Genomic DNA, 15,145 nt, shown 5'->3' with positions numbered 1-15,145 from the left:
TCTATAATGGACCTCGTCTATAATGGACCTCAGCTTTAATGGACATTGACCCATTTGGACTAGGTTCATACAGTAGTACCCCGATTTACGCGGTCAATTGAATCCACAGGGTACCGCTTAAAGTGAACAACAGAACATATGGGATTAATTCCAATAGAGACTGGCCCGACCCCCAAACTCCACTTTTTCCGACACAATACCTATGTTGTAGTAAAAATAACATCTAAATTTTATGATGGTATGCTCACACAATTAATATTTAAGAGAAATACAGTCGCCAGGTTAATGTCCATTCAAATAATGGACTCAAATCCCCCCCCCTCTTCCCAGCTCACTGGCCCCTACCTCTCTGAGAAATGATTGGGTGAAACACTAGATTTTAACGTTTAGTAATAAATAATACCTCAGACTAAAGTTAGGATAATATAATTGACATTTCTGGATTCCTTGCAGGTCAGGGAATATTTTGAATGTAAACTTCATATATTTTGCACAAAAGATAAAATACTTGCTTTGTGTAAACCAAATTATTACATTAGATCTAAAATTTGTATGTCTAATGCAAAATCCATGATGTTTATATTCAAAATGATCATCATAGTGTAAGAATTCCAGCAATGTAAATTATATTCTGGCCGAGTAATTTGTATGAATTTTATGAGCTAAAACATATATCTTCATTAAATAAACAAAGAAATATTCTTCAAGGACACTATCTGTCAATCAAAATACTCGGCCCTAGCTGGGTCGGTCCCTCCCTCCCTCCCTACCAGAGAAGCTTTGGGAGAAAATAGTAATTTACATTTTTAGTAATAAATAATAACTCAGACTAAAGTTAGGATAATATAATTGACATTTCTGGATTCCTTGCAGGTCAGGGAAAATTTTGAATGTAAACTTCATATATTTTGCACAAAAGATAAAATACTTGCTTTGTGTAAACCAAATTATTACATTAGATCTAAAATTTGTATGTCAAATGCAAAATCCATGATGTTTACATTCAAAATGATCATCATATTGTAAGAATTCCAGCAATGTAAATTATATTCTGGCCGGGTAATTTGTATGAATTTTATGAGCTAAATAAAAAAAAAAAAAATTATACTTCACGCGTATATGAGTAGATGCACCGCGGAAAGTGAAAGTCCGGTTCTGGCAAGGTACCGCGTAAATGAGAAATCGCGGAAAGTGAAACCGTGTAAAGCGGGGTAATACTGTATATTATTGAGTTCAGATTCATTAAAGTAAAAAATTACAGACCATTTGTATCCAAATGATTACAGCAATACCCCATTTATAACTAACCTACATAACACTGATTTATTATAGAGCTGTTTGGTCCTTTCCTGGAGTTATTTTTTACTGGAAGAAAAAAGTTGAAAATTCAGAATACGAGGCAGAAGTTACAAGACAGAACACTTAGGACTCTCTAACAGTAGCCATGCTTGTTTACAGTCTTTTTGCCAATGAGAGCAACGTATCCATGTTTGCCCACAATCCACAGCCTTCTTTTTATGTAAAAAATTTTCCTAGTGGCATTCAACGTACTTGATGTGCTTGCTCTTTATATCCGCATATTATATACGTAGTGAATATTTGTGACCCAAGTTAATTTTTACTAGAAAAAAAATTTAAAGTCCATAATATGTACAAGTCAGTTGTTCACTTGTACCCGACTGTTCAGTGGTCATTTTTATGCATCCCCCCCTCTCCACATACTGTACACCACTTAAACCAACATGTACAGTACTGTTACTAATGGGTAGAGCTACTTTGTTTATTCTGCTAGTCTGCTGGCTGCCACTCCATTGCCCCAGTTTGAACACTTCTCATACTGTAAACACCAGTTGGTGATGGTAAGTTGGCCACCACCAACACCTCCTCCTCCTCACTTTAAAAGACTTATCTTTAATAGTCTTTTGGCTTAAACAGACTAGCCTTCCTGTCATTTAATCCATTACATTGGGGGTCTACTGCACTGAGGCTTGGGGATATTTTTGTTAGTATAATATAGAAACCAATAATGTACTGTATATACAGTACATTGGGGAAATGTTAGCTGTCAAAAGTACAGCTCATAATTATTGAAGGATTTAGTGATCACTCTAAGATTCATTATTTTAGGTCTCAAAATAAAATTGTTGCTTGAGAAATTATGGAATGATTGTATGTCAAAGATTTGAGCTTTTCTCATTTGCAGAACATGACAGACATGTAGCTCAGGAAATAGCAAATGAAGTAAATCAAGTTGCTGAAATAAGAGAAGTAGCAGGATCAGAGATTTCTTTTCCCAATTACGAAGTTACAAGTCTACCATACACCCAAGCAACAAGAAGAATCATCAACTCCTTGAAGCAAGAGAAAGGTATTTCTCACTTATGTTACACCAGTATGTTTTCCTTAAAGGACATCCCTTGTACCCTCTAGAACACCCAACAGTTCACTGGAGGACATACCTGGTACTGTACATTCTTGTGAAATACTCCTCTGTCTCATTGGTGGAATTCTCTGATATCCCACTAGTTGTATTACCACAACACTGTGGTAGTTAGTTCATTATGGAAGCATCACACTTAGTCCCACCCAGCACTATGATGTTATGATGTATGGTTCTGTGTCAGATAATGTTGTAATATCTGTGAAAGCAAATTTTAATCAATCTACAGCAATTAATTTATTTTGTTTTCTAATTGAAGTTTTATAAAAATATAGTGAATATATCAACATCATGCCAGATAGTGTAGCTATCAAAAGAATTAATAAAATATACTTTGATTTTACCTGAAGAGTAAGGTAATTAGTAAAAAAGAAAGAATCAAGATTGGCATTTCAGGTTAGGTCGTATGGGTCATGTGTTGCATCTGTGACAAAGTGTGTTGACATTTGGGCCTTCATTGTAAGCAACAAAAATTGGAAAGTGAATTCATCAGGTTATCAAGGTCATCTTGGTGATGTGAATGTGTAAATCGATGTAGCATTTTTGTGGTTATTTGCAATTAAAGATTGAAAATATTTAATATTTTATACTTGAATGGAGCTAGGCTGTGTGGGTACAAACTTAAAACCATTGTCATATGCCAAAAAGGGACAGAGGTGGATGGGTTATATTCAAGAGGAAATTAGTGTAGGCATGTGTACCAGTACAGAACAGGGGACAGCAAGACACCCCCCAACACCTCCACTTCCCACCCAGGAGGAGGCGAACGACATGTAAACAATGTCATCTCTGGCTGCACCCCTCAAATTAGGGTGAGTTTAGTAAACGAGGCAACTGCTGAGAATGGAAGGAGACCAGAGTCACTACCAAGATAACAGATGTTACAGAGGACTATTTCCAGCTTGAAAGTCATGTACACTAATACTGACACTTCCCTTGATAAGAGTGCAGAGTTTGAAACCTTACTCAACTCACAATTCTGATATAGGTGTTGTGGAAGTATTGCACAAGAACAGGAGAATCAGCCTGGAGGACTGAGGGTTCATTATAGATGGATATGACTCATTTACGAACTTTTCTCAGGCAAATTGCAAGAGGGGTGTGGTTATCTGCTAGGCATGACATTCGAGCCAACCAGGTGTTTTAATATATACCATTTTTTTTAGCATGCAGTGCAGTAAAAAGTCAGCTCCTCTTTTCTAGTCGAGGCTTCAAGGGAAGCTTCTTGGAGGAGTGAAGTATTGTTGACAAGTTAGTACAGTACAGAACAGGGTCATGAAGTAGTGTATATTGTCCCTTTTGTGTATTATACTGAAACTGCATGCGTTTGTAATTAAAAGATTTTTTTAATTGGATGGCAGAGTGGATATGGCCTTAGCCTCCTGTCTTAAGAGTTACATATTTGTTTTCAGGACACCCCCATTCCACAATACTGCAAATAAGTTGCTTACTTTATAGTTAGGTAAGGTTGCGGAAGTGAATATGGAGTGCTAGCCTCACTTGTTTTCATATGTACCAGAAGGATAAGTTTGTTTATGTGGCCCTGTACTTGCATTGCCCTTGAGAGGCCATCAGGCATATGGAACTCATTGTAAAATTTAGTTCATTGCCGAAGTCTTTCTTTCTTGAAACATAATACAGAATTTTTGTACTTCAGTATAAATTAGGATTTCAGACTTTGCAGTAGGCTTCTGTACAGTAAGATCTCATATTTTGCGTTTTTGAATTTCGCGAACACTACCGAATGTAACCAAGTCTTATATTGGGCGTAAAATATCGCGAGATCCAGCAAGCTGAATGCTGGCCACCGCCTTGAATGACGTCACAGCCCTCTACCAGTTACAGTAGTTTCTGCTACAACCCGTGTTTTGTCAGTGCAAATTGGTTGTAACGTAATTGATGAATAGGGGAACGCTGTTTGCAAAACGCGAACTTTTGCATACGAATGTTGGCTATAGCGTGATTCCATGCTCAATGTTTTGATTCAATCCTTAACGTTTTAAGTGTGGCGCGGGGTTATGCAATGTTTACAGTTTGCGTTTGATATCGCATGTTCAATTGATTCGTGTCTTGTGTTTTTTGAGAGGTCCTCTGTATTTTTTTTTTTTTTGCTAATTCATTTGTTACCTATAAATACTGTATGAAACGAATAAGTAAAAAGAATGTTTTGCAGTAAGGACTCATAACTGTTTACACCAGCACTCTATTTACATCACACGATCAGTTGAATCGTGCGGTTTCTGTCGTTTGCTCCGTGATTTTCGCTGTTTTCTCCAATTTTGTTGTGTTAGCGATGAATATGGAAAGACAAGGTAAGAAGAATGTTTCCAAGAAGCGTTCTGGTGATCGAATTGCCGGTGGTGAACGTAAAGGAGGTTTACAAGAACGCAACTATCGCGTTGTATCCCGCACCATTCTAGTGACCACTCGGGCTGCTAGTGTGTGCTTTTTTGGGTGGTGCTACCTCCTGTCGAGTCAAAATAATGGCCTCTACCTCTACTGGGGATCCTACTGGTGCTGATGGGGTGGGACAGACCCACCTAAGAGGCCAAATAAGGAAAAGGAGAAGCGGGACTATCATAAAGGAGTTAAGTTTGCCAAGTACTCGATGCAGGATAAGCAGCGTATGATTAAATTACTTGAGGAAGGCCTAAAAACTAGTTTCCGGAAAGCACAATCGGGTCAATAAAGGCAGAATTTGTATCATTTGGAGGTTATAAATGGGAAAATTAGAGGTTGATGTAGAATGGCCAGTCTATATTGTTATTTTTGCTTAATCCAGAATGCGACGTTTAGCTTTATACCTACGTATGTAAATGCCTCGCATTAACTTGCTAGGCCAACAAACAGGCAATTGAAACATCTAATAATTACTTAAAAACGTAATATTGGGAGGACACGTCGCTACTTGGCATTTAATTGCAATTCTCAAACCCCCTCCTGCACCCTCCATCACACGCATTGCTGCCGTCATCTTCTTGCTTGGCGAATCAGCTGTAAATTCGCACAAGGAAAGCTCCGCTAATTTGTGTTGTAATAGCTGAAATATTATGTGCCACGAGGATTTTATTTTTGGTATTTATACATCTTAACACGGTGAGGAAATCGAGTGACTTTTATTTTGATTGTCTCTCACATATTGTGTTTGGGGCAATTTTTTATACGGTCTGGTCAAGCATGGCGACCACGGCTCAGCTTCTATCTCTAGGAAGACAGTTGATCTTTAGTGACTAATTTCCTCTGCTTTCAAGTCACTTAGTGAATGACTTATGTTTTATGCTCTTCTGGGCTGATTTTCACTGAAAGAATTATACATGTGCAAATAATGAATACCATGATATATGTGGCCATCCCTCTCCCTCCTCGTATATTCTTTCATGAAACTTTTCGGGCTTCCGCCCTGGGTTTTCTAATTACTCTTAGCATTCAGGCCAGAGTTAAGTCTCCATAGCTCTATTTTATTAATATCCTCAGTAGCGGGTTTAGCCTATGCAGGCGAACTTTACCGACGCTGCTAGTCTTAGTGATCCTTCCGGACGCTGACCTTCCGGTCTTATTAGCAATCTAGAGTTATGTTGGGATGAACCTAGTATCCTCAGTATGGGTTAAATGAGAGCCATTCAGGGTGGAATTCTTAGCCCAGTACATCTTGCTAGAGTAATGGTGAACGATGTTAACTAATGGAGCGCTATGGTAGCAGCTCAGCACTGTCAACCCTTCCGGGTGACTTGATGCTCACTCATGCATCATTAGTTGAAGTGGTGATGTCTGTGCACCCTAATTGGCAACAAATAGAGAACTTGGTGATCCCTCAAAATATAAGTGCTCTAAAATGAAGTTAGCTTGATTATGAAACAAAGTTCGTTGAGCTGAGGGATAATTAAAATAAGAGAAGGGAGAGGTGTATGATATAGTGAGTTAGTTGTTTATGATTGTCACACTGGTGACTTATATAACAATAAGAGATGTTAAATGAAATAACTTATTAAATATCACAGTTAAGAGTCATATTGATTGTTTGGCAGAAAATTTTATCTCCCTTGTATTACTATGATGATACAATGTGATTCGTAATGTTCCTCCTAGTTTAGAGGAGTGATGTGCAACTGGAGGATGAAGGACAATTGTCTGGACTGCTAGATGATAGAAGAGACCATGGAATGGTCCCTGGGGAACTAGTGTTGAGTGAGGAGCTGCAAGGAATGGAGAGCTCAGCTCATACACTACATACAAAGATGTGAATTCAGTAGTAGTAGTAGTTTCACCCAGAACCTAAGGGGACCATAATACATGTAATTATCAAGGATGTAGGGCAACTTGGATTACCAAGTTAGATCCTCATTTGGCTTGCATAATTCATAGCAGCTGTGTCTCAGACAACCTGTTTTCACCATTGGATTGTGCAGTTTGTGATAAATTTTTTTAAAAATAATCAAGCTGCAGGAGATAAGAAGGAATTATCAAAGATCCAAATTAAAAATAGATGGAATAAGGCATTAAAGAGTAAAATTCTAAATGTAAAACACTGGAAAGATCCCAAGTTGGCAGAAGGTTTGTCTCTTACCTATCACCCATAATTCTAATCCCCAGTTAGATCAACCTGCTTCTGCTAAGAAAAGCAGGTTATTGGATATTTAAGGCAAGAACCTCTCTCTAGTCAGCCCAATTTTAGTGGATTCCAGGATCAGGATGAGGAAGTTGGTTTTAATAGTGTTCAGTCACTAGAGCAGGGAGAGCCTGTTGAGACTGACATCATCTTGTCCCCTTTTTGACAACCACTTCCACCTGGGCCAAAAGTGTTGGTTACTATGAGTGGAAACTGGCTGCTGTCGACTCCCAAGCCGCTGATGGAGAATTTTGAGTGTAAGGATGATCCAAGCAGGCCTTGGGTAACATTGGTAAGACCTAAGTCTTCTTTGTTTTCAACCACATCCGAGTCTGGATTCCTTATTCAAGATATTTATGAAAAAGTTTCTAAACTTCCTTATCTCTCTGCACTTAAAAAGAGACAGGAAGGCCAAGCATCTGTGGGTCATCATTCATTGTTCTTAGAAGGTGTTACTACAATTTCTTGGCCTGATATTTGCCCCAAAATGATCTCTGAAATAGATTAAGTCTGGGCTAATGTATTGAAAGACTTAACATTCATTCCCTCAGATAGGAATGCTCACAAGTTTAGTTTTTTGAAGATCCAATGCAATGACAAAACGAGTTCTTTATATGAACTTTCCCAGTATTTGTCGGCTACAAATATGCTGACATACAGTAAGCTATGAAATAAATTTGAAACCAGTTGCTTCTGCACTGTTGCAGGAAGAGTTCAAATTTAGGAAGTTGGCAGCGGATATTTGGTCTGCAATCATGATGTGCCAGTTATTGACTAAATTGGTGCTGGACTATGAGGACAGTTCAGAAGTAGACAGATGTTTTGCTGCTGCTATACAAGGAATTCCATATTCCCTGTAAGGAAATGTTGTTGAAAGCCCTAAAACTAAAAGCTCAGCTAAGGAAGCAAGCCACTAATAATGCTCCAAGTGGTAGTGCTTATTTATTGCTACGTTCTTCCCCTCTTTCTCCTGCTTTGTTTGATGAACAAACATTAGTTAAGTATAGATCAGCTGTTGAGCAAGCTATTAACATTACTGTTCCCAGGAGTCCTCAGACCTTTCGGAAATTTAAAAGAGGAAGGTCTAACGGGAACAGGACCAGAAGCTAGGTTCAGTTATCAACCTAGAGGAAATTTTAGAGGAGGAAACAATTCAAGAAGTAGTAAGGGTGGCCATTTGTTCAGAAGTGGAAGGATACCTTATTCCATCACATCAACAACCACTCCCTCCCAATGAAGCCAGACAGCTGGGTCGTCTAAGGGGTTGGGAAAACAAGTGGACTTTTTCCATACGGGCGTACAAGACAATGAAAGGGGGCGTCACATGGACTTGGTTTAGGCACCCTCCGCTAGTGTTACCAAAAAGGGGGTCAGAAACCAACCCTTACTCACAGAATTTGTAATTCAACTGTAAACAGAGGTGTGATAGAACTGTTGCAGTCAGAGAAGTGTTTCATGTCTCGCCTGTTCCCAGTCCCCAAGAAAGGCAGCGACAAATTGAGGTGGATTTTAGATCTTTCCGTCCTGAACAAGTTCATTAAAAAAAAAAAAAAAAAAAAAAAAAAAGATGCTCACTTGTGATCATTTCCACCCAATGCTTGGATCTCAAAAGTGGATCTCAAAGATGCCTATTATCACGTTCCTGTTGCTCCAAGGTAAAGAAAGTTCCAGTGTTCGAAGTGAGGGATGTAAGTTAACAATTAACAATGGTGCCATTCGGCCTAATAATTGCGCAACTTTGACCCCGATGAGATAGTTGGGAACGTAAAGGAAGAAGCAACTAACTCATCTGGGGTCAAAGTTGCGTCACAGCAACAAAAATATTGCTTCTTCTCTCCCTATTCAGATAAGGTTCATCTGTCATGGTGAACAAATTTGGACAATCTAATCGGTTCATCTCCCTGGGTTCCCCCTCAAACACACTTGGTCGTTTGTACGAAGCGTTTGAGATAGGATGAGGATAACATTCCTCAAGAGGAGAGTTCTTTCAAGGGAAGTGGAGCAATTTCCGTTGAGAAAAAACACATAAACATACCGGGAGTACAAAACAATTGGGCAGATACGTTGTCCCGTCTCAGGCCAGTATCGACGGAAACAGAATGGTCCCTAAAGATATCGAAGTTCAAGAGTCTAGTGAGGAGGTTTGGGACTCCACAAATAGATCTCTTTGCCTCACAAAAAACCCCCCAAGATGCCAACTTATGCATCTCTGGAGCAATCAAATCTTTTAGGAAATGCTCTACTCAAAGATTCGAACCGTTAGATTTTAATCTATCTGTTCCCACCTGTGAAAATGTTGCCCAAAGTGGTTCACAAACTCAGATCTTTCCAGGGAAAGGTCCTCTTAATTGCACCATATTGGATCCTACATCCGTGGTGTCTGGATCTGTTGGAATGGTGCCCGCATCCACTATAACTGCAACAAGGATGTCTAGACCAGCTACTGCACCCTCAGTTTGAGATATGTTTGGCAATTCACGCTTAGAGTTTTTCGAAAGATGTTTAAATAGATTGTTGGGTAATTCCAATATAGTTTACCAAGTGATAGCAGGTCATAGACCCCAAACTTCTATGTAATATGAGAAAGCTTGGAAACTTTTTCAATAATTTATCAGGTTAACGACTCCAATCACATTGTTGGAAACAGTGGTGTTAGAATTTTTAGATTTTCTGTTCAGAGTTAAAGGCCTTCAAGGATCTATAATTGCATCTTATAAATCAGCATTGGTTGACCCTCTGTCATGGGGTTTTAATATTACTTTGAACCCAATAATTTATCAAATTCTCAGATCGCACTTTTTCATTCAGAGACCCCCTCGACCTAAGAGAATCTCACCTTGGTGCCTAGATAAAGTTACTAAATTTCTTATGAGGCCTAATTACAATATAAATCTGAACCGGGACAGATTGCTCCTGAAGGCAGCCTTCCTTCTAGCAATAGCAACAGGTGAGCTGATTTTAATTTCCAATTATTGGTATTTTCTGAGGAAGATGTCGCCGTTTTCCTACGGAGATTCCAAGAAAAAATGAAAGGGAGGATTTTCAAGCTCGACCTATCAGGATAAAACTGCTAATGGATGAGACAAGGGTTCCTCATATATTGTGCCCAGTTAAGATTCTTCAAGAATGGTTAACCAGATTCCCTAATCGAGGCCCCTATGTTTTCTCATCTCAGGATGGTAAGAAATTGTCTCCTAGTCAAATGACAAAATATTTTTCTCAGCTAGTGAGTCAAGCAGACCCTGGCAAAAAAATTTTGGCACATGACACCAGGAAATATGCAGGGTCTGTGGTCTTTCTGCGGCATATGAGCCTCAGTCAACTCAAAGAAGTGGGCTTTTGGAAATCTTCAAAAACCTTTCAAAACAGCTATCTTCATCTGTCTCTGAAAGAAGCTTCACATGTGGTGGTACTGTCTCCACAACCAGGACCTTCTTCTTCCTCATCAGAATAAAGTGAGTATCCTAATTGGGATATGTAAATTAACATTTTTACCTTCTGGTAAATGTTCTTAATATTAGAAAATATTCCATAAAGTTTATAATTATAATCTGGACCTAAGCTAGTGGAGCCTTATACGCAATGTCACCTCCCTCTCCACCTCCTGCTTGGGTAATCAAAGCTAGACATCGCATTCTGGATTGAACAAAAAGCCACTTTTTTTTCTAAAAAAACAGTTTTGTGATATAGTCCATAATGCGACATCGACATCCCACCCATCTCCACCCCTTGAGAGTTGACTTTTGTTTACTGCTCACTCTAGGGCAAGAGTTGACGGTAGCAATGCGTGTGATAGAGGGGGTTTTGAGAATTGCAATTAAATGCCAGGTAGCGACATGTCCTCCTAATATTACGTATTTAAGTACAGTGGTCCCTCGGTTAACGAAATTTCGGTTAACGAATTACCTTCCATAAGAATCTTCAATTCGGTTCATGAAAAAAAAATTGATTGACGAAATCCTTACGAAAATCACGTTCTGTTTTGAACATAAGCTGAGGAGGTACTCGGCCAATTCAGTAATCTTTTCTGTGTTTATATTCGTTTCCACTGGAGTAAATATCAAGAAAATTGTGCTCTCTAATATTTGTGCATTTTTTCATACAGTATTAAAATTATTGGTTACTCTAAAATTTAGCCATCCAAGCTCTGTCTACATAAAGTTTTTCAACTACCGGGTATTTTTGGCTCGTATATGTAACTTTATTCATGTTTACATTCAAATTAATCACTATCTTATAAGAATTCCCGCAATGCAAATTAAATTCACCCCGGTCACTTCTATTAAGTTTAAAAGCAAAAAACAAAAACTCAATCTAAAGGACATAAATTAACAATTAAATAATTCACACCACAGGCGCCAACTGTCAAACATGTGACTGTCACCCCTCCCTCCCTACCCCCCACCTTCCCGAGAAATGTTTGGGGAAAAGCACTAGGCTTACAGGTTTAATCATATATAATGTCTCAGACTAAAATTAGGAGAATATAATTGGTATTGCTGGAATCGTTGCAAGACAGCGAATAATTTGAATATAAACGTCATATATTTTGCGCAAAAGATAAAATTTTTGCTCCCTCCCAAAAAATTCTTAAATTAGATCTAAAATTTGTATGTCAAATGCAAATTTTAGCTTGTTTATATTCAAATTAATCACTATATTATAAGAATTCCAGCAATGTAAATTATATTCTGGCCGGGTAATTTCTATGAATTTTATGAGCTAAAAATAAAAACTCGAGTAAATAAACAAATTATACTTCACCAGACACTATCTATCAATCAAAATACACCTCACCTCCTGCTCCCCCCAATTCCCAAGCTCACTCGTTCCCTCCCTACCCACCCCTGCCTTCCCAGACAAAAGTTTCATGTTTTCATTAGGCTTTAAGTGTTTATCTTATATAATATCTCAGACTAAAGTTAGGAGAATACAATTTGCATTGCTGGAATCGTTGCAAGACAGCGAATAATTTGAATGTAAACATCATATATTTTGCACAAGAGATAAAATTAATCACCTGTATCACATTACAGTAGTGATTTAAGAGTTCTAGTGTATATGTACGATATATATCGTGATTTAAGGGCAATTTAGGGGAATTTTAGGAGTGTTTCTGACTATGCATTTTTGGCTTTACTTTGTGTATACTTTTCTGTGAGCTGGAACCAATTACCCAATATCCCATTGAAACAATGGTTTCGGTTAACGAATGACCCTCTCGAACGAATTGAGTTCGTTAACCAAGGGACCACTGTAATTATTAGATATTTTAATTGCCTGTATGTTGGCTTAGCGAGTTAATGCTAGGCATTTACATATGTAGGTATGAAGCTAGACTTCGTATTCTGGACTAATCACAAAAACTGTATTTTTTAGAAAAAAAATGTTTTTTTTCCATTAAATTATATATTTGCATTTGGTGAATTTGAATTTGGCGCAATTTTTCCAGCCTATATTACTCGCGAAATACAAGATCTTTCTGTACAGTATCTTGAAAAAGTGTCTGTCCACACTGTGTGAAACATTGAGACCACAGATGATAGATATTGGGACATGATTTTACTTTGGTATAGACATTGGTCTAATGTAAGTAATGCAATATGTATTTATTTAGGCGTAATTAATATGTTTGGTTACTAAATGCAGTAGGATCAGTATACCACGGAGCCACTCATACCACCCTTCCTGGTACATCACAAATTGCATGTAGCATTTCGGAAGTCATCAGACCCATCCTGGCAGATACTTTTCGAGATACTCTACATATTCAGTCATTGTTTTTGACTTAGGATACTGGTTCTGTACTGTACTATATTATAATAATAAATAAATAAAAAATTAACGATATGTATGCATTTATCAGACTGGGTAGTACTTCGCTTAATACTTGAGAAGTTGCCAGAAGTATTGAAGAATAAGATTCTCGTTCTCACTAAAGGCGGCAATGAACTTGACTCTCTTACCTCTGCACTTTTTTCACTGGTTTGTACCATTTTTTATTGTCTGTTTCATTTGATAAGATCCTTTAGAATGCTTTGTTCTGGAAATAATTTGGTATGGTTTATGGTTTACCTATACTGTATTTAATTCTAGCTCCTTCATTTTGGTGTATACTTATAGCTTAGCACAATAGACTGGCCTTGCAAATTCATGTCTCAGAAGACAGTTTTCCTCAAATCAGTGCATTTTCATGAGCATTTTCGATTACCGTGTTTATCACTTATCCACGCCACTGTTACATGTAATGAAACTAAAAAAGTAGTGGAAAAATCATTACAATACTCTAATGTAGCTTAGAAATTATGAAAATATAACATAAAACTATAAAATAAAAAATGAAGAGCGTGTGCATGCGTCCGTGTGGAGACACTGGGCAGTAACTGCATCACGAGCTCAGCCATGCTCCCTGACTCCTTCCCCCAATATGATGTCATGGTATACCTACAGCGCAGCATTAGCCACACATCTGAGACAGCTGTGTGACTGCCCGGCTGAACTATGTCACATTGTTCAGAGGATGGTTTGAGCATGGAAAAAGCCATTTTTGTTTACATTATAATACAGTAATTGTTATTGTATTTTATGATATGCTATGTATAATTTTTTTTGTTCATCATAGCAATTTTAATTTTTTTATACAGGAAAGCCTCCGATAACGATGGTTCTACTAACGACGATTCATATTTAAGACTACTGTGTGAGGGGGCCGGATTCTTGGTCTTGCCACCAATGTGAGGGGGCGGTTTCTTGGGCTGCCACCAATGTGAGGGGGCGGGTTCTTGGGCTGCCACCAATGTGAGGGGGCGGATTCTTGGTCTGCCACCAATGTGAGGGGGTCGGTTCCCTCTCTGTTTCTACACCACCCTCATCTTATTACTTCTCTTAGTTCTTACTCTTACTCAGTTCCGTCACCTATGCTTGGGTAGCATGGACATTCCTTTGGTAGCATGGTCATTCTTTTGGTAGTATGGTCGAGGGTCTAGGCACGTGAGTATGGTAATTTTGGTATCAGGTCACTTGGATGGAAACAAAGGTAAAATACTGTGGGAGAAATGAATACACCTTAATTACTCTAAAAACAAGTTTATTAATATGCAATCAATGGGAAAAGATTTTGTATTAATCATATGATTACCAGGTTCACCTCCTGGGCTTAGTGCAAACTCAGTACCTTCTTCTTTACTCTTACTCATAACATTACTGGTGGTACATTACATGGCACTCATTGTAGATTATTCAACATATATGTAAACAATGACACTAGTATATGCAGGGGTCCACTACCCAACATGGGATAATTATTTCCAACTAATTATCCCTAACATACATGTTACAACACTCTCTGTGGACATATACTTCCAAGGAGTGACCCAGGGTAGAGCACTGCGGCTGTTGTTATTGTGGGGTAGCCAGACACATGGCGGGTCTGGGGTCTGGCCCAACGAAGCCGTGGGGCACAGTAATCAGGCCGCATCGGTGCCATCTTCTCATATATGATCCCGGCTGGACATCTAATACATCCGAGGCCGTTGTTGGATGGTAGAGCGATTCAAGAATCACCCTGGGATCTGTATGGATGAAGGGACCGGCACTACCTAACAGTGACAACAACATCACGTTTCAGGGGACGTTAAAGACGTAAATATGACTTCACTCAGAGCATATCAACTACGTTACTGTAACACTTGCACAATCAACTATTAATTGGGTCAAATCACTTAAAGAAGGACGAATTACAACACAGAGTGGAATGGCATACCTGTATGGATGAAGGGACGGGCACTCACTAACGGTAGAAATGCCCGCGGGGCCCTCACTCAAAACAGACCAGGGAGTCCACCTACTTCTATTCCGATGAATTAATTCACTGTACACTCTGACGTTGAAATTGAGACTATGAACTCATTTTCATTTCCTACTATTATCTTCACTAACAATGCTCTGACTCAGCTATCAAAAGCAAAATTAAATTGATTACAAAGGGTTGGATGGCAACAGGTCCCAACATACAGCGTCTGCTACTAAATCCGTGGATTATATTCAAAGTTCCCACTAAACAAAGACGGGGAAACAGAGAAAACGGGGGACGTTTCCAC

The 15,145-nt window shown here is 38.6% G+C and overlaps 1 protein-coding gene across 1 annotated transcript in view; it reads left to right on the top strand.

The window, feature by feature from the left end:
- LOC121871699 (tuberin-like) overlaps positions 1-15,145 on the top strand; it is a 218,355-nt gene that overhangs the window by 70,420 nt on the left and 132,790 nt on the right. The window contains exons 13-14 of the mRNA XM_042374111.1: positions 2,204-2,368; positions 12,913-13,031. Coding sequence (XP_042230045.1) covers positions 2,204-2,368; positions 12,913-13,031 — 284 coding nt within the window. The remainder of the gene's footprint in view (positions 1-2,203; positions 2,369-12,912; positions 13,032-15,145) is intronic.

The sequence above is a fragment of the Homarus americanus genome, unplaced genomic scaffold, assembly GCF_018991925.1.
Source record: "Homarus americanus isolate GMGI-L3 unplaced genomic scaffold, GMGI_Hamer_2.0 scaffold39675, whole genome shotgun sequence".
NCBI classification, from domain to species: Eukaryota; Metazoa; Arthropoda; class Malacostraca; order Decapoda; family Nephropidae; genus Homarus; species Homarus americanus.
This window is presented reverse-complemented; position numbering and strand designations above follow the sequence as displayed.